The sequence below is a fragment of the Drosophila eugracilis genome, unplaced genomic scaffold, assembly GCF_018153835.1.
Source record: "Drosophila eugracilis isolate 14026-0451.02 unplaced genomic scaffold, ASM1815383v1 contig_445, whole genome shotgun sequence".
NCBI classification, from domain to species: domain Eukaryota; kingdom Metazoa; phylum Arthropoda; class Insecta; order Diptera; family Drosophilidae; genus Drosophila; species Drosophila eugracilis.
In genome coordinates, this window is record NW_024573311.1 from 1,058,477 (window position 1) to 1,084,639 (window position 26,163).

At 40.9% G+C, this 26,163-nt stretch overlaps 1 protein-coding gene across 8 annotated transcripts in view; it reads left to right on the forward strand.

The window, feature by feature from the left end:
- Positions 1-26,163, forward strand: part of LOC108110562 (neuronal acetylcholine receptor subunit alpha-7) — an 85,313-nt gene that overhangs the window by 35,743 nt on the left and 23,407 nt on the right. For 5 of the 8 annotated variants that reach the window (XM_041819102.1, XM_017219660.2, XM_017219655.2 and 2 more), the window contains exons 2-3: positions 19,913-20,052; positions 20,273-20,317. In XM_041819102.1, coding sequence (XP_041675036.1) covers positions 19,913-20,052; positions 20,273-20,317 — 185 coding nt within the window. The remainder of the gene's footprint in view (positions 1-19,912; positions 20,053-20,272; positions 20,318-26,163) is intronic. The other 3 variants (XM_017219652.2, XM_017219653.2, XM_041819100.1) reach the window with 1 other exon arrangement.

Here is a 26,163-nt window from a genome sequence, read left to right on the forward strand (position 1 = left end):
TATCCCGGCAGTCAGTCAGGAGGCTGCTCAAGCAGAATTACTTCCGCCTCGCTTAATTGCATTAAACAAACAGCGGCGGTCTTTATACTAGAATGAGAACGGATCGGTTGAGCCAAGATAGACAGGCGGACAGACAAGTTGAAAAGTTCTGGCTATTTGTTCCTTCTTTGGTTTGCCTTTTTTTTTGGGCAGTCGGTGGGGTTAAACCACAAACACGTTCACACATGACCTGCAACTGTGGCCCATTCCCCAAAATCCTTTTCCTCAGTTTCAGCAGTAATTGCATTATTTTCATTAACAAAAGTTCAACTTGGCCAGCGTTTTTCGTACTCGTCACGCTGGCTAAAGGCAGGAGGTTGAAATGGGCAACTTTGCATTTCCGGGACAATAGTTATTCCTCCTCTCCTGCTGCTATTTTTTTTTTTTTTTTTTTTTTGGCATTTAACCCACTTGAAGTGATGGCTGAAGCTCCCCATTGTGATCGGATGTGAGGACGTGGGCATAATAAACTTTAATTAAAATGCATAAAGGCGTGCAAGTAATGAAAACCGAAAGAGCTAGATATATGGAAAGGGTGTGCCTGTCTTCGCCTCGAATTAAAGTGTTTCGAGCGACTGGCAATCAATTTAATTAAGAAATATACCAGTTAATGTGCTGATATTATACTCCAGTCGGGTTCGGTACTCAGCACTCAGTACTCGGCACTCGGAATCGCGTTGCAGTCCTGGTAATTGGCATTGCCATGGTAATGAGCTGCGAACAACAAGGAACAACAAATTAAGCAACACCAGCCGTAGAGATGATAAAAGTGCTAGTAAAGGGAAAAAGTAAATACTACAAGCGAGCGAGTTTAAATAAGGGAACATATTTTAAATTTTCGGAATATATTCAAAATTGTTTTTGTTGCTTGGCAACAATTAAATAAACTGATTGCCCCAACTAATCAGCCTAACTCTAACGCGTGCCCTCACCAAGGCCAAGCATCTGGCGACATTGGAGAAAAACTCTTGACCTTAATTTACCAAAACAAACACTTTTTTGATAACAAATGGAATTTTTCATTAGCTTTATTGGGACGAAAATATGGAACATGTAATTACATTTTTTAATATTTTTGAAAGTGTTTAAAAGTTACATCTTTTTTCTACCACAATTTACATTTTTCCTCTGGGTTAAGAGGCGCAGACTTCGGGCAGTGAAAAACCTCTGCAAAAGCAGGTAAATTTCTAACCGCTTCGTGAAGTCTTATTTTGTGGGAGTCAATTCTAGACCAGGTAAAATATTTTTCATCACCCAAAAGACTCTGAGCGAAATTAAGCAGGAATATCTTTTTTACGGACATCTTGGTGAACGCTGACTGAGTCTGGCGGAACTTTGAATTTTCACCGAAATAAGTATCGTAGACCAACTGCAAGCTTGCAACGTCATCTAAACGTTGTTGGAGATCCTTTGACTCAGAACTTCGATTTAGGCAGGCTAAATTCTCGATATAACCTTTGTTGTCGAAAGACGTCAACGTTTTAGTGAAGATACCATTGCTGTCATAGTAAATAAATTTTGGCCAGAAGACTTTTAGCATTTCTGCAGCTAAACTGTATCCCATCAGACTCATCTCAAAAACGTCATGACCTTCAGGCGCAAAGAACGGATCTTTGAGGGCATCATAGGGTATAAAAATGGTTTCAAAACTTAGCATTTGGGGCAAAGCTTTCTCTTTTGAAAGGAAATCCCCTACAATGAAGAAAGAACTGCCTCTTGGGGCAGGCTTATTTAATTGCTCAAATGCCTTCCTCGTTAGATGTTTCCAGCACATTAAGTTGTTGCTTAGCGAAATCCAAATCTGCATCCAAATTTAAATCGTAGTAGAATTTGGTGACAAAGCGGCGAGGGCTTCCGTTTGTAGGGATTGTTCCAATTTGCACTCTCATGGGAAGAACTTTTTGCTGAAGATGAGTGACTTCCACGTTGCTGAAGTTCAAGTGATTCTCCTCTATTTTGGTTATTAAAGTTTCCTGCAGAGCACTAAAAATCCGCTGGACCTCTTTGTCGTACTTCTCTAGCTTTCCTTGACCCATGTAATAGTTCCTGTACAGCAGCTCAGTGGCTAACTCCATTTGAACTGCAACAGCTTCGGCACAGGTGAAGTCATCTCCTTCTGACTCACTGCCATCCAAATCTTTCACAACAAGTGAGAACTGAACCATGAGGTAACTGGCCACCACTTCACTGTCGTACTTTTCAAGAACTCCAATTAAGCCCTCAAGATACTTAATGTCGCTTATGGCTAACTCGTAGTTGGGCTCAAAGGAATGACCAATCGCAATCTCCAGGTACTTGCCCAGCTGTATACCGGTTCGATTCTGGATTTCCTCAAGGGTGTATAACTGGTTTCGCGAATCTCCTTTATCTGTTATTTCCTCGAGATCGGAGTTTAAGTTGAGTATGCTCCTGGCCAGAGGAGTGGCCCGAATTGAGCTTACTCCTGTGCTGATCAGCAGATCCTGGATTTCAGACACATTTTTATCGATAGTGAAGTCGGGATTGTAAATAAATAGTGTGAATTTATCCTTTGCCCAATCGTCATAAACTGGTGACAAGTCAATCAGCAGATTTTTCACTCCATATTGGCGCAAGATTGCCAAGGTCTCCAGCCACTGAAACCTTTCCTTCTGCCACTGACTTCCGTAAGGTGTGAATTGGGGCCATGTGAGATTCTCACCCGGCGGAACCAGCTGCAAATAGTGCCTCAGCGATCGAGTGCTTTTCGGGGCCGTGAGACAGGTGTTGTAGTAGATCGACACCTTCTCCTCGACAGAGTCCTCGTCGATGAAAACATGACCATCCTTCAGCAGATTGAACAGGAACTGCAGCCTATCGTTGTACAAATGCCTGATAAGGTGTTGTAGGTGGTATTGATCATTCTCACTGTTCGGGTATGCAAACCATCCGCCTGCGAAATTCTGGAAATCTTCGCAGGGATTCGCACTATAATTGAGGTTGTCTTTTATAAAATTCAGGAACCGCTTATCTGAACTGGAATTAATGGAACTAGTTACTCTAGATCCAGCCGCAATGCCAATCAAAAGTAGCAGGCAGCAGTTTCGCACTATTCTCTCCATTGTTGTCGAAAAACTAATGCCTCCGCAACAGAATTCGCCTATTATATAGGCGACTGATAAGGTCGGGGTAAGCTTTTGCTACTCAAAGCTTAGTTTTCGCGATAACATTTTAAAGGGACGACGTAGAACGAGAATTATCAGTAGAAACATTTTATAGTAAGCCTTTGATAAGGGGAAAAAGAAGGCTATGTAAATAGGAAAGGGAAGGTAGATATATACCTTACAACAAAGGTTCCTTGCCTTTCAAGTCAAATCAAGGCATCGAAGACCCTTTTACGATACAATTAGCACATTAAAGGTTTGGCTTTCCCCATTCAACTCACCCATCCCCTGTGGCAACTCGTTCGTCTGACATTTTGACAGATTTGATGGCGCTTGAAGTTTGCGTCATTTGCCACCTTTGAGTAATCTGCAACTAAATTAGAAGCGCGGCCATCACAAAAGTTTTATCTGACAAATACATTTCAATTGTTGGCATGCTCCAGCCAGTTCCTTGGCCCCCTTCTCCCCCGTCATCCCGACATCTGGGATGACAAATGAAACTGAAAAGTTTAATGAACCACAGCAACAGTGGCAAAATGCGAAATGTCGTCGAGCATAATGAGCGCCCACTGTGATAAGAAGATGAGAGGTGGATCGACTGGAGGCAGGGCGGTGGGCGGCAATTAAATATTGTTTAGCTGCCAGCCCCACCATTCCACCAGCCGGGTACATCTCAATGCCCTTACCACTCTGTTCGCAGTCAGCAACGCAGAAGTTGTCAAAATTAACAAAATGCGGGGCTTCTCATTAATCTCTGTCTCCCAGATGGGAGCAAACTCAGCACGCTGGCCAAAATGAATGAATGAATGGCCAGTCCAGTGCACAATACTCATCTCTTCGTCATAAAAATGAAAAATATACTCAAAATGACAGCAAAAAGTTGTTGCGTGGTTGGGCAACTCCTCTATTCTCCATCCCTTGCCATTTTCCAAAATGGCATCTGGTGCGTGTCGGTATTGCGACGGGGGAAATGTGGAAAATAGGAAAATTCGAGAGGGCACTGCCAGAGCTATGTGAGAGCACTGCTCTGCTAGTGAGTTAATCATTTTCTTGCAGTCATTTGTTTGATGGCCTTCCGTTGTTTTCTTTGGTCTTCTTTGGTGTCATAAATGTGCCACTGCATGTGCTGGCAAAATGCGCATACGCAGCGTTGTCATTTATGAAGTGGGGATCAAAACCAGATGGTGCTCCTAGCCACAGAAAGTGCAGTTAGGAAACTTCTTAAGTAGTGTACACAAGAAGAATAAGATTAGCTTGGTCGAAAAAGATTTCTTATAATTCTTAATTTCTTAGAGGTTTCAGTATAGAGATTTAATCTATGAAATTCATGTTATCAATTTTTTTAGAACTAAACTTGTGTTCATGGAGAGCTTCTGTTTGAGGGCTTGATAACGATTAAAAATTAATATTTAAAAAAACAAGAGAAAGAGTTCAAAGTCAAAACTAATGAGCTGGTGACTAAGCGTTGATAATGATTTTACGTAAACAAAAACATTTTCGGCAGTTTTAGAAAAGGCATGAGTTTCTAGTCTATGAGAAGATTAGTTTAATCAAAGATATTGCTTAATGTCCTAGCTTTATAAAGCAGTGAAAGTACAAAGTAGTTATAGTAAAATATATATAGTTTTTCATACTGCTTACATTTTCTGCAGAAAGCAATGAAAACGCAATAAAAGCTGGAAAATGACTGCAGAAAGCGAATAGATTCTTCAAGTTGGTTCAACTTTACGGATAATAATACACTAAGATCATTAAGCTATGCCAAGAATTAACTTGGAATTAGTCGGGCTTCTAAACTTTCAACAATCATTTGGAAAATACCTGGGGAGTACCTGGAAAATCCAATGCATTGCAATTAATTAAATAGAATTGTGCTTTAGGCTGACTCCTTCTTGAGCTGTCAGAGGTGCTTGTGAAACGACATTGAAGGCGACGTCATTGTCCTCATTTCGACACCGGGCAATTTGGCCAGAACTGAGAAGGATTCAACAAATGGCAGCAGGAATAGAGCACTGGAGCACTGTTTGCTCAATTATTTAGAGCGTGTCCTGGCAGCCCATACAGCTGGCCATGCATAAATAATGGCAAAGCCAGCCATTGTGTCCCAAAACAGAAAACAATTGAGAGAATTCCCCACGTACCGGCTGGCCATGTGTCGGCAATTGAAACTCAATTTAGTCAACTGAACTGGCAAAAAAAAAAAACAACAGTGGTCGGGGTCGATGGGGAATCTAAAAGAAAAATGAGGCAGCAAAATGCATTTTTACAATTTTCACGCCAATTGCCATAAAAGCTGTAAGTGAAATACTTAAATGCAGCCACCTCTGTTCACCCAGGGACTAGTAGAACTCTGTGATTCTACTCTACACATTCAGAGCTACTCCTCCCGGTGCACCTCCTCCTCCTTCTCCACCTAAAAATGTCGCCCTCTGCGTTTCGGTTTCCTGTTTCCTTTGCAGCTTTTGCCGCTTCCTGCCTGGCAGTCGGCTCACGTTTTTGGGCAATGTGTCGCGACAATCAACAAGCCGCGCAAATGTTCCTTTTGCCATTTTGGGTACCCAGCACGGAATGGTGGCTTCGAATGGTTCTGAGATTGCTGGGACACAGCCAGAATTCGCCTTGTTTCCAGTGTACATTTTAAATGGTTTACTGCAGATCGAGAAGCTAAGTCGAAAGTCCTGAGACTAAATAACCACAAAAGTCACTTAAAGAAACTAAAGAACTAAACTGAAGCTCTGTTGATAAATTGGTTTTAAAATGGTTTTGTACGTGATGCGAGGAGGCGATATGCCAATCAGTTGGCAGTCCCTACCAATATCGAATAGAGCCGTGTATCGAAAGAGCCCGTTGAGAATGTCCAGCACTAAGAACTAGAAGCCGTCGAAAAAAAGTTGAAAAAGTTGTAAAGTCGCGCCAAATCAGGTGACAAAGCATAACCTTAACCTAAATATCTATTATATTTATTATTAAATAAAACTTAGATTGTATGCACACATAAGTTTTTGTTAATTCATTAAGTGTAAAATACACATTTGAATTAATCATATATATTGTAGTAACGTACTACATTTTTGCGATGTAGCGATATGCAAATCAGTTGGAAGCCCTACTAATATCGAATAGAGCCGTGTATCGAAGAGTTGAGATTGTCCAGCCCTAAGAACTATAAGCCGTCGAAAAAATGTTGAAAACTTATAAAGTCCAATTATATTTCATATATTTTGAAGGACTCCATCCCATGACCAACCTATCCTTTAAAAAATAAATAAATGTAGTTAGCTTGCAGAGATATAGTACTTAAACCTCGAGGGTAATAAAAATTGTTAAATTACGTATACTTAAAGCCTTCATAACCCATCCATCACCAACAAACCGGTAAGTCCACCCTGGCAAGCTTTGGTACTGGGCAACCATTAGTCCATCATGCCGGGTCTTAAATCCTGCCAAGCGCCGCTTTTGCGGTAAGCGGAATGGAGCACAGCGAGTGCCGCATGGGCGGGCAATTAAATGCTTTGGTGTATAGCGAAGGGGGATGAGGCGTCGAAACTTTAAAACAAATAGCCGAAACAACAAGGACAGCAACAAGAACAATTAATGTGAATTTATTTTTCGGACTCATTTGGCGGTAATTGCCGAGCGTCAGCGAGAGCAAACAGAAAGAAAGCGCGTATATTTTGGATGCGAAAGAGAGCGAGGGCTGCCAAAAGAGTTATATTCAGATCATAGGTAGAAGTCCAACGAAAGGGTAAAGCAGCCCTCGTAATTTCCATAGAATTTCTGCCCACTTATTTACGATGAATTTTTGGACGCAGCCTACGCAGTAAAGGGCTTAACACAGTCCTCCTTTTTTCACCCCTTCAGCAATTCTGGCAATCATTTAAGCTGTTTTACGATCTACAATTGTGTGGCTCCTGCTCCGGCAACAACTGTAAATAACTTTGCTCATTTGAACATTTATTGGCGACGCAAACGGCCTGTAGCTCGGTTTCAAGCTGCCTGACTGCCTCGCTGGCCCATTCGAATGGGCTTTCAGTCTTATTGCCCGATTTTTACTTGTGTTAATTTCCGTGTAACGTTTAAATTACACCCGTCAAATGAGACACTTGGCCTGGAGCTTTTCCCACGATTGGTCTTCCAAAGCCCATAAAAAAAGAAGAGAAAAACCAAGCCACATAAAATATGATGAAGGGCTCTTAAGGCAGGACTCAACTTGATTCTCGTCGCCTCGCTGACATCCATCAAATATGTAGGCACACAACATGCATAAATGGATGACAAACACACAGACACACACCATACACACCATACACACAGGGGGCGTGGGTGACACGCCTTTTGTTTTCATAAATATTAAAGTGAGCAAACCCTTGCGAGAGGCCGCTGTGTGTGTGCAAATCTGTGCAATTTCATTTAGCCCGATACGAAACGAAACGAAACGAAAGGACTGAGGGACTCGTAAATTTATGGAGGAAAATGCAAACTTTGTCGAAACATTTTCTTAGCCTAGTTTGCATTTGGCACTGCTGGGCAATATAATTTATAGAAAATATATGCAATTTTAGCGCAGTTGCAACGCGTTGCAAGGTGCCACAGTTGCCTGGCAATTGCCAATGGGGAAATCGTAATTCAAATGAAGTTTCAACGCGCAGAAGTGGCAGAAAAATATATGCGGAATATTATTACGATTTTGAAGCGGAATTTGGTGTTTCCTGTTGGAAAAGCCGGAAAACAAGCTGTTGGTGTCGTTGGGAATCCAGCCGAAAGCTAGCCTAATATTTCGACATTTCGAGTGACGAATGCGAGCCAAACCACTGTGCCATCGAGCAATTCATCTCAGATTTGTGGCATGCACCGCAGAGAGTGCAATTGAAAGCGCTGTGGCAGTGTCATTAATCAAGCTGCAACTACGAAAGCGATTTCCCCAACAGAAAACTGCACTCTTCCATCCCGATTCTCCCGAGCTCGTAATTTGGTTGAACAGACAAATGACTGAGGGAGATTGTAGTGCGAATGATCTGGCCCCAAAATGAAATATGATTTGGAGGCGTTAAGCTGTCAGCCACAAAAAAGGTAGATTTACTACCTGTACTGCACTACTCTGTCTTTTGTGGTCATGTGGAGGCCATGTAAAATGTATTTGCCTTGGGAAAGTTGGCCTGGCGTAAGTGGAAATACCAATTTTTTTTCTAAGAACATGACGCACAGGAATTTACCCAGTAGAGCATTTCTATTGCCTCGCTTACTTACTGTTTCCGCTTTCTAAACGAGAACAATTCTCGGATTTTCCTTTCCAATTTAAGCTACTAACTAACTCACTCACTTAAATGACCTCCAAAAATATGCCACACAATTGTTACACACAAGCTCGAAGCGCTTGTATTTTGCGGGGAAGAAGGGGGGAAAAACGATTCCATTCATGAAAATTTTTACACAAAATTACATTTGCCTTGGCCTCTGGCTAACTAAGAGGCAGTCAAAAAGCCAGGCAGCTAACCAAAAGTCAGGCATTTTCCGTAAATTACTCGGACAAATTCCACCATTTGGCCCCAACCATCCAGGAGTGTAGTTTTCGGAAGGAGAAAGGAAGCCGGGGGTAGACTTGTTCAAAGACCTACAATATCAATGAATCTTTGATGCTAACTTTACGACCCCCAAAAGCGACTCCCCAGCTCACCATCGCGTGTGTGTTTAATTTGCGTTGTCTTCTCATTAATAATGGAAGGCTCTTTTGGAGAGTAACTAACACTGTGCCACACAGATTCCCTTTTCGAGGACCTAACTATGACCACTTCCCATGCCGCTAGCCCCCATCCCACAGTCCCACGCAGAAGGACATAGACATAGGCTGAAAGGCATATAATCTGTAAGAGGGAACTCAATTTTGCACACATGGCCACATCCGCTTTGGAATACAAGTGGAATACAAATTTAATCTGTCGGTTTGCTGGGATTTTCTCATTTGTACCAGATTATAATCTCTGTAGGACTGGTTGCAAAAAAAAAAAAAAATGAGCAGGATGCAGGAGTAGACCTTTGCAGGTGGTAGGATGATGCCTTTGTTCCATCGATAGGCCGGCACTTTCTCCTTTCATTCGGGTTAAAGGACCTTGCGTGGGTCTAACGTTAATGAGTTGCCTAGTGACTGCGCCGAAATGATGGTGGGACACTGATGATGATGATGTGGAACTGAACATGAATGGGGCACAAATTGTGCTCAATTGGATGTGATTGGGTTTGCTTCGCATTGCTTTGCCTATCTCAGTTCTATGGAAGCCCATTCAACAGATTTCCGCTTAAATTGCTTAAAAATGTTAAGGGGGATTTCTTAGGAGTTAGATTAGATAATATGAAACAAGTTTAAGCTAGTCGAATGGAAAGAATTCCTAAATTAATTAAAGCTAGGTCCCTATATGCTAATCTAACAGTTAAAGCAATCATAAAATGTCCCCTTTTTGATTTTTAAGTTATTCCAAAAGATAAGATTTCGAATTTCAAATAGGTTCTAACTAAAATTGTTGATTTTAATAGTCGTTAAAAGGATAACAAAGGATACAAATCAGATCACTTATATATTCCTACGAATAGCTACATAAAGATAAAGGGCCATTCAACCGTTGTAACAAAACTAAAACGGAATCAATTTCAAACATTACTGACATTCCTAGACCAACACACAAAGGAGCATATATTCCCATTTTGCGACTCCTTCTAGGATCTTTTTAGTGAATTTATGGACTTTCTCGTTGACTTCTAACATATGCATAATTTTTCAAGAGCATCGTCGTCGCATTGGTGCCGGGCCATAAAATGGAATCTCCGAGTGCTTTTAATTTGTCCTACCAAATGTTGAGACTAGACAGCCCCTTCGCCCACACCAACGCCCTCACACACACACACACACACATACATATATCTCGTTACTTAGCGCACATTTAATTTTGTTACGCACACATACACACACAAACAAACAGCAGGACGAAAGGCAGAGTTAGTGAGAAGGGGGAAAACACCAGAAAACTATGTAGCAATTTATAACTTTTCCTAGCTGGGTAGCTTTTCCAATGGTAAGGGCAAGGAAGAGTAGGAAAGGGCTTCCCTTTTGGCAAACGATAATGAGACTTCGTGCCAAATTATTTAAGAGTTGAACGTGGGTAAAAGTAGTGGAGAAGGAAAACACAAAAGTAAATCAAAAATTTCCGGAGAACCGGAATGCGATTAATAAAAGTGAAGCACTTAGCCAGATTAGGCTTACAATGGAGTAACAATTGTTAATTACAATTCTCCCTGCCAGAGTTGGTAAAATTTAAATAGTGAATAATGTAAATTTACCCATTTAAATACCAACTGAAAAAAAGAGCAAGAGAGCATAAAGGTAGAGAGGTGGGGCAATTTTCCAGCTCGAATTTAAATTATTTTGCACATTTAATTTTGTGGTTACCACGCAGCTGAATTAATGACCAAGTCGCTGGCTCCATCATCGTCGTCCTCGTCGGCGTCGGCGGCGGCGGCGTCGGCGGTGGCTTTGGCGCTGAAATTGAATTTGCCAGTGACTGAGCCGCAAACGCTGAAACCGCGATCAAAATCTAGCCACGCATACAGTCGCACGAATTCATAAAAGAACCCCCCCTTCTTCCTGCTTTCCTGTGCTTTCTCCCTGTCTATCCAAGCGATTTCAAAAATCTGCGTACACGTCGAGAGATGGAATATTCATTTGAAATGCGCAAAGTGTTTTGTGGACAGTGGCGGGAGCAGAAGTACGTACAGTTCCCACATCTAGATGTGTGTACAGCCATGGCTTTGGGGGACTTGGTAGGGGTTTAAGCCTTATAAATTAGCGGTTAGATTGTGCGTCATAAATCGTGCGATTAAATTTAAAGTGCTCGTGCGGCTGCTGTTTGTTTTTGAAGAGCCACTCCTTCCTTCATGTATGAGTTCTAAGCCCACGGGGAATTTTGATGATTTAAGCCGCTGACCAAGGTTGACACTTACTGAAAACCAGGAGCAGGGATTAAATTGAAATTTACAAATTATCGTGATAATTAGAAGGTCCTCTTTATAAGGGAATGCAAACTACAAGACTTAAATTCTAATAAATGTTCCTCTCATTTTCAATTTTGAAAAGCTACAAAAATTGTATTTACAACTCTTTGCTTACCAAAAAGTTACTTCTTGTTGTAGAAAAGTTCTAACTACAAATAGAAAACTGAAAATCAACAGTTTGCAAACAATAGTCAAAATTGAGTTACGATTTAATAATGTAACTCATCGACCATCGAAGGAGAGGGGCTCCATTACTTTTTCCACATGAGAGAACTTAGCCGATGACAAGTCACTAACAAAGGGATATAGGAACCTATCGAAAAAAGCTGCCTACCTTTCATGCCCACCCCTCCCGACAGAATATCCTTTAAAATTTATGTACGAGTATCTAATTAAAATGGAAGCCGGGAGTAGAGCAAAAAAAATCCGAGCTAGGGTCCTGAATCGAGGAAAACAAGGACGAACAGGCCTGTGTGTGTGTGTGCGTGTACTATATGCTAAGCGGTTCGCCTAACTTCGTTTCGCATAAATTTTTGCGAGAGAAAACCCAGTGGGGAAGGGCACGCATTATGTTTGTTTATGCTCGAGAGCTGCATTTTTATGTTCTGTCGGCGAGTTGGGCGAAGTGGAACCATCATGGGATGGGCGAGTGGACGTGGACTACAACTGCGGCCACTCCATCAGTTGGGTTCAGTTGGTCCAGTAAACTGCACTACACAACAGCGGGATGTCCAAAGTCAACTGACGGGGTTGAATAGGCCAAAACTTACAGTGGTCCAAAATCGTATTCGATGCGGCTGATGGACTATGAAATCTCTGAAATTTCCAATCGATTGCAAGCCATTTCATTCCAACTTGCAAGCACAGCCGGGGAAGGCCGTCTCAATTCTACTTGTTGGGGCTTAATGCCTGACTGAATTTACTGCAAAATGCAATATCTTCAAAAAGGCCAGAGTTTAAAGAACTACTCTACTAAACCCTATACATCACCAACGAGATACGAGATGGATTGCCGGACGAGGACTATACGTGCCGAGGCTACTATAAAGGTATGCTCGAGGTAAGATTCAATTCAAAGATTCTGTTTCTGTTTCCAAAACAATATATTTTATTTACTATATATATGCATATAGTGCAAACCATTTGGTCTTTTTAAAATATCGTAATTGGATAGATTTTGCAGTACCGAAAGTTGCTATGCATCCACTGTGCTGGAACTCTCTCTGTGTTCTCGCTGCTTGCCTTTTAGCTTAGCTGTTGGCTGCTGGCGATGCTTTTTAATAAAATTAGCTCCGACATTGGATGCTTGTTTATGCAGCAGCCGCCTAGCGAATGGAGTTCAGCCTACCCATACCCACGCCCACTCGCTTTCCCATTCCCTTGTCGACCCGGCAACCCGACGACCCTCGTGATGCACAGCCATGGATGGGTGGGTTGTTGGCGTGAATGTGTATGTGTGGATCCCTGTACTTGACTGCTTATTATGCATGAATTTCAAATGAAGTCGCGAACGTGACACAAACATGCTGCATGGCGATGCGGCGCCCTTTGCCGTCTAACTGGCCAACCAACCGCCCTCACTCATCTACCCACCAGGGCACAAAAATTTACACATTCGCATTGCGATATGCATTTAATATGAGAAAGCGAGTCGTGGGCATGAGGCTATCCCAGTTGGATTCGTTCTCCAAATGCCCGAAAAATTGAAAAACACATCAAGCTCATTGAGAGCTAAATGGAAATAGGTCTTAATATCTTTTTGTTTCTGTGTGTGTTAGTCTGCTTGTTGGTGGGAAATGGCAACGAAGATGGTCGAAATGTTATGCGTAATGAAATTGGGCTCTTTGGGTGTTGATTTTTTATGGCTCTTAAGTGGCTCTTAGAACAAACGCAATGGGGGCAGACCAAGAATGCGCTATCCGAGATACGGGAAGAGGGTCAATTGAAATTCGGTTGATCTGTTTTCTTCCTTTCCGGCAAAGAAAGGAGAGATGTTCCCTTTGTACGAAAAAGGATCTCATTATCCTAGACAAACTTCGTTGTGAGACAATTTCTGTTGGCAATTAAACACTTCAGCGTCTTGGCACTCATCCAGGATGTCAGATGTCGCCGGCGAGTGTTGATAATGCACTCGCAGGGAAAACATTTTCAGTTATTTTCCCGCCTTAATGATATGCAAATACATATAAACAAAGACGGCGAATGGCAACGAGATCCGTTAATTGCCTTCCCTTTGTTGTTGTTGCTGCTGCCTTCCCGCTGGGCTGGCTATTAACATTTAATTAAACGCCTTTTGCCATCGCAACAAAGCACAGAGCGAGTGAAAGCGAAAGTGAACGACATTATTACAAGCCAGTTACACATATTTTTCTAAGCAAATTTCTGTTCAAAATTCGTCCGAGAAGACCCCCTCTCGAAGAATCTCTTCACTCCGCCGCTTGCATTATTGTTTAATTGCAATTAGCGCCAAGCAGGCAGCGGCTCCAAAATGATAATAACGAGCCGTGTGTCGGTTCATGCATAATGCAAAGGCCGAGCGCGGCCCACACATTGCAATTAAGTCGCAAAAAGCAGACTGCACTGAGAGAAATCGAACAAGGTGTGGCAGTGAAATGCAAGATGGAAAATCAAATATTTTGGCCTTAAAATAATTTTATATTTGAAAATTAAGTTAGTTTTAGTGAAAAATCTCAACTAAAGTCGATGTTTATAATTGCATTTTCAGGCAGTGCATCTCCCATTGTGACTGATTTGGTTGGTGTGGCCGTTTCTGTTGCTGTTGCTGTTGTTGTTGTTGTTGTTGCTTCTCCTGGTGATGCTGTCGAACGGCGTGCTGAAAGTATCTCTTTGGCAGCCAAGTCGAGTCGGGCCTTGAAGTGTGTGTTGCCACTTGAGTTCTCCAGCTGCTACTTCTCCGAGCTCTTGCCATCCACTTCCACTTCCTCCGCTGCTAGCTGCCCTCTGCCTCGTTCACTTCTTGGCAGAAGAGTGCCTGCCTGAGCCGCCTTGAGAGTGTGTTAGATTATTTTTATGTGTTTTCCTGGGGGCCTTATTTTCGCATGCCTAAGTAGTTAGTTTAATAAATTGCATTGCTTAGGTAAGCGTCGTTGAGAGGCAACAACAGACAGGCTGTGGCAACTTGACTTAAACAACAATTTACGGATTTTCAGCATTTGAATTGCTAAACATTTGAGAAAGTTCCACCCCCACCCGCCCCCGAAGTTTTCATTGAATTAAGTTGATTTTTGTTTTGTCATAATGTCTGCCAGTTGAAAGAGTTCATTTTCCCACTTCGTTCACAACAGCAGAGTAATCTCAGCACGCTTCTGGGATACGGTTGATGTTGAATTACCCACAAAAATCACGTATACGGCACGGTGGCGCAGTTGCGCAGCGCACAAGGAATTCGAGAGAGCCACTGGGAAAAGGGGCACACAATGCATCACAATAGTAATTAACAATTTACCAAAACCCTCCCGCACAATTGCATGAAGAATTTCTCTGTGAGAACGCCACCCATTTTGCTACCAAGGTTAAAGTAAGTGCTCATAAATTTTTGAAAAACCAACTGAAAGCGAGCACAGCGAATCGGTACAGAAGGGGGTTTAGAACAAAAGAAAAAACCACTTAGCATTCAAGGTGCCAAATGCAAAACGACCAAATTGTTTAAAAACAAAAAAGAAACTACGAATAAACCAAGTTAAATAGTTTTAAATCATGCAAACGACGACCCCAGAGGCAAAAGTGGGTAGGAAAAGGCAACAATGGTGGCCGGAGAAATCAAATGTCAACTTAATGCAAGGACAACTGCAGCTGGAGAAGTTGTAACCGACGCTCAAGGCCAAATTGATCAGGCCCGAGAGCCAGCTAGCTACTGAAACTGGGTCAACACACACATCGCTCAAATAAGTTAATAGTAACTCACTTACACAGCCAAACACAAGCAAACAGCAACTTGCAAGAGGTCCCTATGCGCCTAGAAGTATGCTGCTTAATTCTAGCGTCCTTCAAGGATTGGCTCTGGCTCATACTGCATTAATTTAAATGAAATTTTTGGTTTTAAATATGTCCGATTGGCTGAATATACGACTGATTGGCGGCATTTCTCGTGTCTTAATCGTCTCAGCTATTAATCTCCTGATAGACTCAAAGCAATGCTGCCTTCGACAAATTTTTTCAACGAATCATAAACGAAGGGTTTTCCAGACAACCTTTTTTTTGAAATTACGAAAAATAATATGTTTATATTTGTTTGTTTTGTTTAATTTGATTTCGTTGCTTGGCAACGATTAAAAAATCTGATTGCTCCGAATCAACTAATCCACACATGCTCTTCAGTAAGGCCAAGCATGTGGCGACCTTTTGATAGGGGAAAAAACTTTTGACCTCCATGAATTCACAAGAACAAAAATGAATTTTTTTTTAGCTTTATTGTGACAAAAGATTTGAGTATTAAATTGAATTTTTTAAAGTGTTTAAAGTATTTAATAGTTGCATTTTTGGTCTACAAAAATCTACATGTTTCCTCCAAGTTAAGTGGTGTGGACTTTGGGCACCTAAAAACTTCAGCAAAAGCCGGTAAATTGCTAACCGCCTCGTTAACAGTTGTTTTGTCGGAGTCCGTGGTGGTAAAGCTCATATACTTTTCATCACCCAAATAAACCTCAGCGAAACTAATCAGGAAGGTCATTGGAAGGGACACATTTTTAAACGCTTCGTGACTCTTTTTAAAATTTGAATTGTCGCCGAAATAAGCTTCGTAGACCAGCTGCAAACTCGCAACGTCATCTAAGCGTTGTTGGAGATCTTTCGACTCAGAACTTCTATTAAGACAGGCCAAACTGTCGATATAGCCTTCGTTTTCCTCGAAAGACGTTAACGTTTCTGTGAAGATCCCATTGCTGTCATAGTTAATAAGGGTTGGCCAGAAAATTTGTATCATTTCGCGAGCTAAAACGAATCCCATCTCACTCATTTTGAAAGAGTCGTGAGCTGCTAGCCCAAAGAACGGCTTCTGGAGAGCATCATAGGGTACAACGATGGTATCCAAACTTAGCCTTTGGGGCCAAGCCTTCGTTTTTGAATGGAAGTCTACAATATAGAAAGAACTGCCCCTTGGAGCAGGTTTACTTAATTGCTCAAATTCCTTCTTCGTTAGATGTTCCAGCACATTAAGTTGTTGCTTAGCGTAATCCAAATCTGCATCAAAATTTAAATCGTAGTAGAATTTGGTGACAAAGCGGCGAGGGCTTCCACTTCTAGGGATTGTTCCAATTTGCACCCTCATGGGAAGCACTTTTTGCTGAAGATGAGTGACTTCCACGTTGCTGAAGTTCAAGTGATTCTCCTCAATTTTGGCTATTAAAGTTTCCTGCAGAGCACTAAAAATCCGCTGGACCTCTTTGTCGTACTTCTCCAGCTTTCCTTGACCCATGTAATAGTTCCTGTACAGCAGCTCAGTGGCCAACTCCATTTGAACTGCAACAGCTTCGGCACAGGTAAAGTCATCTCCTGCTGACTCACTGCCATCCAAATCTTTCACAAAAAGTGAGAACTGAACCATGAAATAACTGGCCACCACTTCACTGTCGTACTTTTCAAGAACTCCAATTAAGCCTTCAAGATAGTTAATGTCACCTGTGCTCAGTTCGTAACTAGGCTCGAAAAGATGGCCAACTGCAATCTCCAGGTACTTGCCCAGCTGTATACCAGTTCGATTCCGGATCTCTTCTATGGTGTATAATTGCTGTGGCAAATCCTTTTCATCTGTTATTTCCTCAAGATCAGAGATTAAGTCGATTATGCTCTGGGCAAGAGGAGTGGCCCGAGCTGGGCTTACTCCAGTGCTGATCAGAAGATTCTGGATTTCAGACACATTTTTATCGTTAGTGAAGTCGGGATTGTAAATAAATAGAGTGAATTTATCCCTTGTCCAATTATCGTAATCTGCATTCAAATACATTAACAGATTTTTCATTCCATAACGGCGCAAGATTGCCAAGGTCTCCACCCACTGAAACTTTTCCTTTTGGCCACTGACTTCCGTAAGGTGTGAATTGGGGCCATGTTAGATTCTCACCCGGCGGAACCAGCTCCAAATAGTGCCTCAGCGATCGAGTGCTTTTTGGGGCCGTGAGACAGGTGTTGTAGTAGATCCACACCTTCTCCTCCACAGAGTCCTCGTCGATGAAAACTCGATCCTTCAGCAGATTGAACAGGAACTGCAGCTTATCGTTGTATTTTTGTCTGATAACGTCTTGTAGGTGATATTGATTATTCTCACTGTGTGGATCTGCGAACCGTCCACCGGCAAAATTGTGAAAGTCCTCACAGGGATTACCACTGTAATTCATGTTGCTTATCATGAAATTCGCGATCTCCATATCTGAACGATTTCTATCGGATTTATGCAATCTGGAGCCAGCCGCAATGCCGATTAATATTAACAGGCAGCAGTTTCGCACTATTCCCTCCATTGTTGTCAAAAAACTAATGCCTCCGCCACAGACTTCACGTATTAAATAGGCAACTGATAAGGGTTAGCTTTTGCTATTCAAAAATTCAAAGCTTAGTTTTTGGTGATAGCCATTCATGGGGCAGCTGGGTTAGGGAAGGAATCAAGTACACTGATTACATATCTCGAAAATATTATAAATTTTGCGTGACGTCAATTAACATTAATTCATCATAAATCATAATATCTGACTGACTTAGTTATTTTTGTTAATGAAATATAAGCTAAGCAAATTGAATTTAGTTTAGCAGTGCGTATTAGAAAATTCAACATTTTTTTTAATCAAATTTCTATTTTTAAAAAATCATTTATCTTGTGTACAAAGATAAGTTTAGCAATTAACTTTGAATTCAATTTCCATTTTTTTTAAACTTTAAATTGAACTTCAAAATGATTTAAGTGATGGAAAATTGATAAAAATCTGTCAGAAGGAGCTTAAAATGTTTACTGTTGATGGACCACATAACTAATTAAAATTTGGTATATTAGCATGGTATTAGCATGTAAGATATTTCTTATTGAGATGGTCTGGTCTCACGAATTTTGGCGTGCTTGCTGTTTCCCTCTCTTTTTCAACTTCTGAGCAAGAGCAGTCGAAGTATGTAATTGAACATCTTTCTATCAAACCAATCGGAAAATGGTCTCTCAAACCATGATCTATTCACTATCAGTTTACTTTTAATAAGAAAATCACTTGGTTAGTATGTAGGTTAGTTGCTTATCAATGTCACTTGTCGCCAGAACAAAGGCCATTTTGCACCGAATACTTCAGTGCCACACACTTGCAACCTGGTCATCTGTTAATCTGCCTCTGCTTCTGCGTTGCATATTAATGCTCGTGTAATAAACACAATCGTTCACCTTGACAGCCTGTGGGTTCGGTCAGTTCGTCAGTGGTCGGCGGTCAGTTCCAAGTGGTTGGCTCAGCCATGCCAAATTCATGGCCTGCGATGGCTTGCTTCTGCCTTTGATTCTGTTTCGATTCTGCTACGGATTCTGCTCCTGTCCCGATTGCATAATTTAAACGCAATTCCGACATGGATTCGATTGCCACCATGAATGCGAACAGCTTGGAATCATGCCAAAACCACTGAGGCTGGAGACTGGACTGGAGACCCAATGCATTCATGAATGAGTTGACACACTGTTGGGCTCAAATTTTGCGGCTGCCCTGTCAATATTTGTCCCCTGGTTCAACTCTGGTAACACCTCTTGTTGCTGCCTTTTCGCCTAATGGCGTGCAAATAGTTTTCACAATTGAGTTGTCAATTTATCATCGCTCCTGGGGAAACGAAACTCGACTGCTGCTGCTGCTGGTCAAAGCGTATTCCCCTCGTAAATTCCGAAAAACTTTTTGCGCTCATCTCAAATATTTGCCATTGCCCATTTTACGGTGTGTTTTAACACAATGTACCATGTAGCAGAGACACTGCCTCCACCAACCACTCCCTACCCACCTTACATTCACTGTGGAGGAGAGCTCCTACACAGTGGCACTTAATGACATTTTATGGCTGCCACCTAGGCCAGACGAAAACCAGAGAATTGCGGAGGTGGCTGGCCAAATTGTGTGGGAGCCAAAGTCATTTTCCGGAGGCCAGTGAAGCAACTATGTAAGAGCACTCAAATGGAAATATAATACAAGGTCTTAGGACAAAGTATCTTAAATGGTTGGGCTTTATATTATTTACCAGCAACCATAGTTAAGTTACAGGATATAGGTTTTATTGGGAGGCAATTCATAAATGTAGTAAACTTTTATAAAATGAGCTTCTTAATTATAATGCCAAAGTCAGGTTGAAAATGAGAGTATTAACTACTTTAACTACTCCAATTTGTTAGCTTTCATTTGGCACATTCAATCCATTTTAGTCCATCTACAATTCTAACAAATACCCAGAGCAAGAGCGAAAAATACGTTTCATTTAGAGTCCCGAAATGATTTTGACCAATTAACTGGCGGCCAAAAACTCATCATGCTGCCAGAGTACATGGCATTTTTCTAATGGCTTTTCCCGTAATGAGCCAGCCGTTCGGCCCAACTGCCAATAAGTGAGCCCTGTTATTAGTTTAATTTGGCAGAAAGTGCCATAAATCAGCGGCAAATATGATCCCCAACTTAATTGCAACACGTTTTCTGCTCTCTACACGCTACTCTTCACTCTCATTGATTTTGTGGTTTTTGGTATTTTTGCAGAAAGCTGTCAAGGACCACATGAAAAACGCCTGCTAAATCACCTGCTGTCCACCTATAATACACTGGAGCGACCGGTGGCCAATGAATCGGAACCTCTGGAGGTGAAGTTTGGACTGACGCTGCAGCAGATCATCGACGTGGTAAGTGGTCGCTGGGGATTCTGACCTTCTTTTGGCCCAGCTAACATTTTCAAAAGCATCAAATCATAAAGAAAAATTCAGAAAAAAAAAAAACTGAGAAAATATGAGAAGAGTTCGTATGGAGTTTGGCTCCATTCGCTATCGAAATCAAAGACATAAGACTGCTATTTGTTACGTGAACAGGCTAAGAATTAACAATTATTGATTGCGTCTCTTATAGGATGAAAAGAATCAGATTCTGACCACAAATGCGTGGTTAAATTTGGTAAGTGACATGTACCCGTCGTTTTTGTGTCTTCCATCACAACTATTTTTTTATTATAATTTTGAACGATTGTGATTATTTTTTATTGTGATGTCATTTCTTTCTTTTGAGGTTTCCGTTTTACCAGGCAAAAAGCGACAAATATATATATAATTTTTATATGTATTACTTTGTTCCACCACCAAAACCACAAATTTTTTTCGTTTCATTTTCTCTGAATTTGTTTTTGGCATTGAATAATTATTGCCCCACGGGGGCTTCTTTATCAATAAATAAATACATATTTGCGTATGCATATGTGTTGTCTCAATATGTCTCACCCTGTGTGTATGAGTGTCAGTGAGTGAGTATGTGTGAATGCCTGAATTGGTTTTTTTTTTTTTTTTATTTGTTCTTTTTGTCAGTTTATTTTGCAAGCAAACGACGTCTGCTGGTTGCCTTTTGAACACATTTCAATTTAACAGAACGTTAAAAGCATAAACCACATGCAAATACAGCACAAATTAAAACCAATTATTAAGTATTAATGTTAATAAATAACGGAGAATGCTTTGATTATGATTTAGAAGAGCTTTCTGGTTTCATTTTCACTGAAAAATGAAACAGTGGTGGATTTTCCTCAGACTCCTTTGAGTAGGGAACCTTTTTTCGGGCTAATCTTATCGCCCCGCATCTGAAACTTTTGATTTACACAAATTTCACTTGGAATGGACGTGATGGAGGGGTAATGGCCATCCACTGGACAAGGGATGCCCAAAATGGCATTGCTAAATTGGCAGAAATTGCCGGGCATACCATAAACATAAACAAATAAATCAAAACAAAGGACCCGAAAGGCCATAAATAAAATTTATATTTGTAAAACGACAGCCATTTTTTTTGTTGTTAGCCTCACCTGAAAACTCCAATTGCAATCGTTTGGGTCATTCTTGGCCCGGAACCATATAAACGCAAAACCAGAGCGAGCTGCAGACAGAGCAGGAAAAACCCTTTTCAACAAAAATTAATAGCTCCACCTCCTGCCACCGAGCTATCCATATCCAGAGGCAGATTTATGATTGCCCGTCAATTTTCAATTTCATGGCAACAAAAATCGCTCCTTTTTTTAGCCTAACAACTTTTGAATCTAGCTAATGGTCTTTTTAGTTGAAAAAAAGAAGTAGTAGAACGACAACTTTAAGCTACATAACAATATTTTCAATTGATTGCCTTTAATTAAAATATTTTTTGCTTTTCCTGATCAGCCAGCCAGGTGATTAGGCGTTTTTATTTGGATTTTGTTTTGCTGTTTTTGGTTTCGTGTGATTTACATGGTCATACATATTTATACATTTTCGATTTTTGTTATAATTATTTTGTAATTTTTTTATCCGTTTGGTTTTATCCCCAATGGTGGTGCAAACGTGAAATGAAAACATTTTCCAATATATTTATATATAATTATTCCCCCGGAAACATGCGGCATGCCGTGTGAATAAATGTGCTTAGTCGGGAAATTATATTCGCGATTCCATGTCCGATGGTCACAGTTGCTGCTGCTAACCCTCCATAATCCCCTCATTAAAGTGCCTTTCTCTAGGGAATGGGTAATCACAGTCCAGCGCCAAAGGAATCTAAAAACACATTCATAGTTTAATCGATGTAAAGTCAATTTGAAATCAACTAAATTTTAAGTTGAAATAAATAGTTACAGCTTAGGTAGATTTGATACATGTTTATTTCAAATTACAAAGCTATCCTGACTACCCTCAGAGAAGTCCAACCTTCGACCCAAATTAGTCTGGTCCATTAAGTGCATTAATCGATTGACAAAATGATTTACAAGACTATTACTTTTAGCCACACCCCAACCACCGCCCGATATTCAATTATGTTTTACTTGCATTTAAGTTGCCATCGTTTTGCGTTTGTGTGTGTGTGAGAGAGATTGTGTGTTACAGTGAGAGATGGTGTACATGTATTCTTTACGGATTATGTTCGATATACGTAAATTTACCATATATTTTTGCTGGGTACATGTCATAAAGCGTTCTCTGATTATTAATATCTGAGTAAAAAGCAAAAAGCTACTTTTAAAACGCAACCAAAACAAAAGTTAGCAAAAAACAAAAAACAAAAACAACTAAAGTCGTGTCTTGCATGTTGTTTAAACGAAGTGCATTTAAAAAGTGAACAGATAAACTACAAATTCCAAATCGGTGTTTTCTTTGTATCTATAGCTATACGTATATATTATATATAAATATATATATATATATTGCCATATAAATGTATCTGCATATTGCGATTAACACAACTAACAACCTTAACAGCCAAAACCTACTAAAAAAAAATCCAAAAGATATAGATGAAGTTATGACTTTAATGTGCTCCCATCCAACCCATCTCTTAACCATCATATCCTCACGAATAAATTATACAATTAAAGCCAGGACATCTATGCACTCGCAAATCAAATGCATTTTAATTTACACGATTAAATATTTATGAAATAATTTGATTTATGCACTCGCATACATTCGGACAGCATTTGGATGGCCAAGGATGGGGATCAAATAAAGGGGGGGTGAAATTGAAACCGCAGCCCGTTGATTTCCAGTGGCATAAATTATAAATCGATCCGAATGGAGATTTATGATTCCACGAGCCATGACATTTTCATCGGCTCCTGGTCACAGTTTGGTCAATTACTCAAATTGCACCAACTAATAATGAATGTCCTTCGAAAATTCTCTCTGATGCTGGGGATTACGAAAGGACCGACAATTGGCAAAGTTTTGCAATTGCCGTCAAGGATCTCAGGGCAACCACGTAGTCGTGGCTAACCAAAAGGTTACTCCGTCTCGTTCTGATGATTGCCATAAAGGAGATGATGATGATGATGGCCCGTCATGTCAGCCAGTTGCAACCGAATGCCATTGAGTTGAAAGATCAGGACGAGAAGGCGAGAGCGGGTCAGGTCGCAGTCGAAGGCTCCTTTGGCACGACATTAAAATGCACATTGTGGTCGTGCGGGCGTCATCAGCATCAAAGTTAAGAAAAATAAAGTCATTAGCATTTTTCGGCTAACACCATAGCACCATTTTCAACACCCCTCAACGCCACATCCCTCCACTCGTAGTAACCTCTCGTCTAATGACTTGCCAGGTTGCAGCCACCACAAAGCCACCTAAATGACTGGGGCTTTAGAAATATGTGTCAAAAGGAAATGGCCAAAGGCCACCCTCTCTAACGCTTTCCCCAAGCCAGCCAAAAAAGCGGATGAAAACATTGCAAATTTCCGAGGGTGTGAAGTGAACAAGCTTTGATGGTGTTTAATCTGTTGTTCAGGGTGTGGCTAAAGCTAAAAGTCAGAAATCGAAATCTAATGCAGATTATTTGGCAATCTGTGTGGAAATTTCGTTTTTCTTAGTTTCCAGCTGATAAGAGGGAAAAAATAATGAAGATTAATTCAGCTATTGAATTTCAAAGTTTGCCTCGTTAAGAACCAAACAAAAGCCATTTGAAAATGGTTAGCCGATTTAGGCAGTGATTATTGGTAATAAACTTAAGATAAATTGATTTTGAAATTTAAATTAAAAAAAAAGAGAAATTCATTGGCCCATATAAGTATGCTATAAAATTTTAAATAGAAAGCACCAAATTCAATTTTATAGCATACTTATAAGAGTAACCAGAATATAAGTGAGTTCAAATTTAAAGTAATTACTTACTAACTTAACAATATATTCAAGGTAATTTCCCCATCCTAATCCCAGTCAATGACTTTGACTTTTAAGGGCAAAGATTAGAAGTTGAGGTGGTGCCAAATCTATTAGGTTTATCCATTGATACTTCCCAAGCACGCCCAAAATCCATTATAAACATACTTTTGCCCAAATTATGGCCCGCTAACATCAGCCAGAGAGTTCGACAAAGTCATTTGCCAGCGTTGAACAAACTGCCTCGTTCACTTATCACCCACTCATTTGTCTCGCCTGGAAAGCACACACATACACACACACATACTCGTACATTCACTGAAGGACTTTGAGAGCTGGCAAGGCCAACAAACTTCGTCCTTGAACGGATGGATGTGGTGTTAGTCTACTCTCGTTTTTGGCTCATGTGCATAACCCATTTGTAAGGCAAACAGCAGCAACAAACTTTTGCCCGAAAAAACATTCATTTATCACGGGAGTGTGACTACCAAAAGTGGATCCTGGGGATCCCCGGATCGAGTGCCCGTTCTTGTACTTCGAAATCTGAAATCTGGATTGTTGTTACTACAGACGACAACGGCAATTGTTGGCTCATTAGAAACTCATTTAAAAACAATTTGGCACGTTAATGCAAAATAAATCTATAAGCTTATGCAGTAGCCGAAGAGAGCGAGAGAGAGAGAGAGAGTTGCCGCCACGTAGATGTAACTGTATCTTGTGGAAGCGACTGTGTCACGTTGAAGCTAACGCTTAATGCAGATGCCAAGTCTGCTGCAAATGATGCTTTAAGTTTTTAAGTCGAACGAAAAAGCGAAGGGAAAATGTCATTAGTATGCGTCAATGTCAGGGGCTCACATCCCAGGCACCGCATCCTGCTGTCATAAACATGAAATTTGCACAAAACCGCCATTTTTATAAGGTGTCAACAGCAAAAATATCATAACGTACACACACACACATACTCCTCCGCTCCTTAGGTTCTCCAAAACCTCAGAGCCACCGCACATTCAAATGTTGCTGTGTTGTGGCATTTGACGTGAAGAGGAAGTGCCTGCATATTGGCTTAAACGAAAATGCCAACCGAGCTGCTGGGAGCTCTTAGCCCGCGGGGCTGGGTGATGGGTGGAAAAAGGGAAAATCGCGAGGCAGAAATCATCCAGGTCACCAGAGCAAACTCATGTCCAAGGATTCTGTTCGGCACCATCCAACCTGCATATCATTAAGACCCCTCCTACTCTCCCGAATCTGTTTTTTTTTTAATGGCTCAAGTCGTTACTGCAGCTGCTGCCAAACTCTCCCGCATCCTTTTTGGAGGGTCCTGCGGTTTTTGTTTTTCTCTTTTTTTTTCTTTCTGCGGCTGTGGGTTGTAACCATTTTTGTTGTTGTTTAACCCGGCAAGTTATTAATGACAGTCACCTTAGAGGGGGCTTTCACATGCAGATCTGCCGTTTTCGGTTAGTCGTTCATCTGCATTTCAAACGGCATCCGTTGTGGGCCACCTTGAAACCATCATCCGGTGACTGACTGGAATTGGTTGGTCCTGGACTAGACTGGATAGTGACTGACAATGCGCCAGCATGAAATATCTTTAATTAAAATTTTGTATAAAGATAAATGGGTTTTGATACCTAGTTCAAAGTTTTTATTGCCAAGCACACAGGCTGAATGGTGGACCAGAAGAAGAATATATATATATAGCTATCTGTATGGCTTACAGGAAGGCGGGATTGTAAAGTAAATTGGCGCAATGGACAAAGGATCTGAAGGCCGACCGACCAGCAGATTAAAATTGGGCGGGAGGAGATTCGGATTAGAGATTGAGATTAGCTTTCAAGGCGAGCAGCTCAAAGCTGGGCCAACAAAGTTTCTGATAGCATTTCATTCGGCTTTCATTCTCGGTCTCTGTGCAAATTGAGTGATGATGGGGGAGAAGATGGGACAAGTTAATTGCAACAGCACCAAAGGGAACGATAAATGTTTACTTACACACTGGTCCTGACGCTTTGTTGCACTTTGAAAGCAAAAACTAAACTGAAAACCAAGTCAAGTTTAAAGGAACTTGCAGCACATTAAAGTCATACTTCATTGCAGCTGAGCTAGTGGAGATTAAACTAAAACAATCTTATTCATAAACGTCATAAAAAC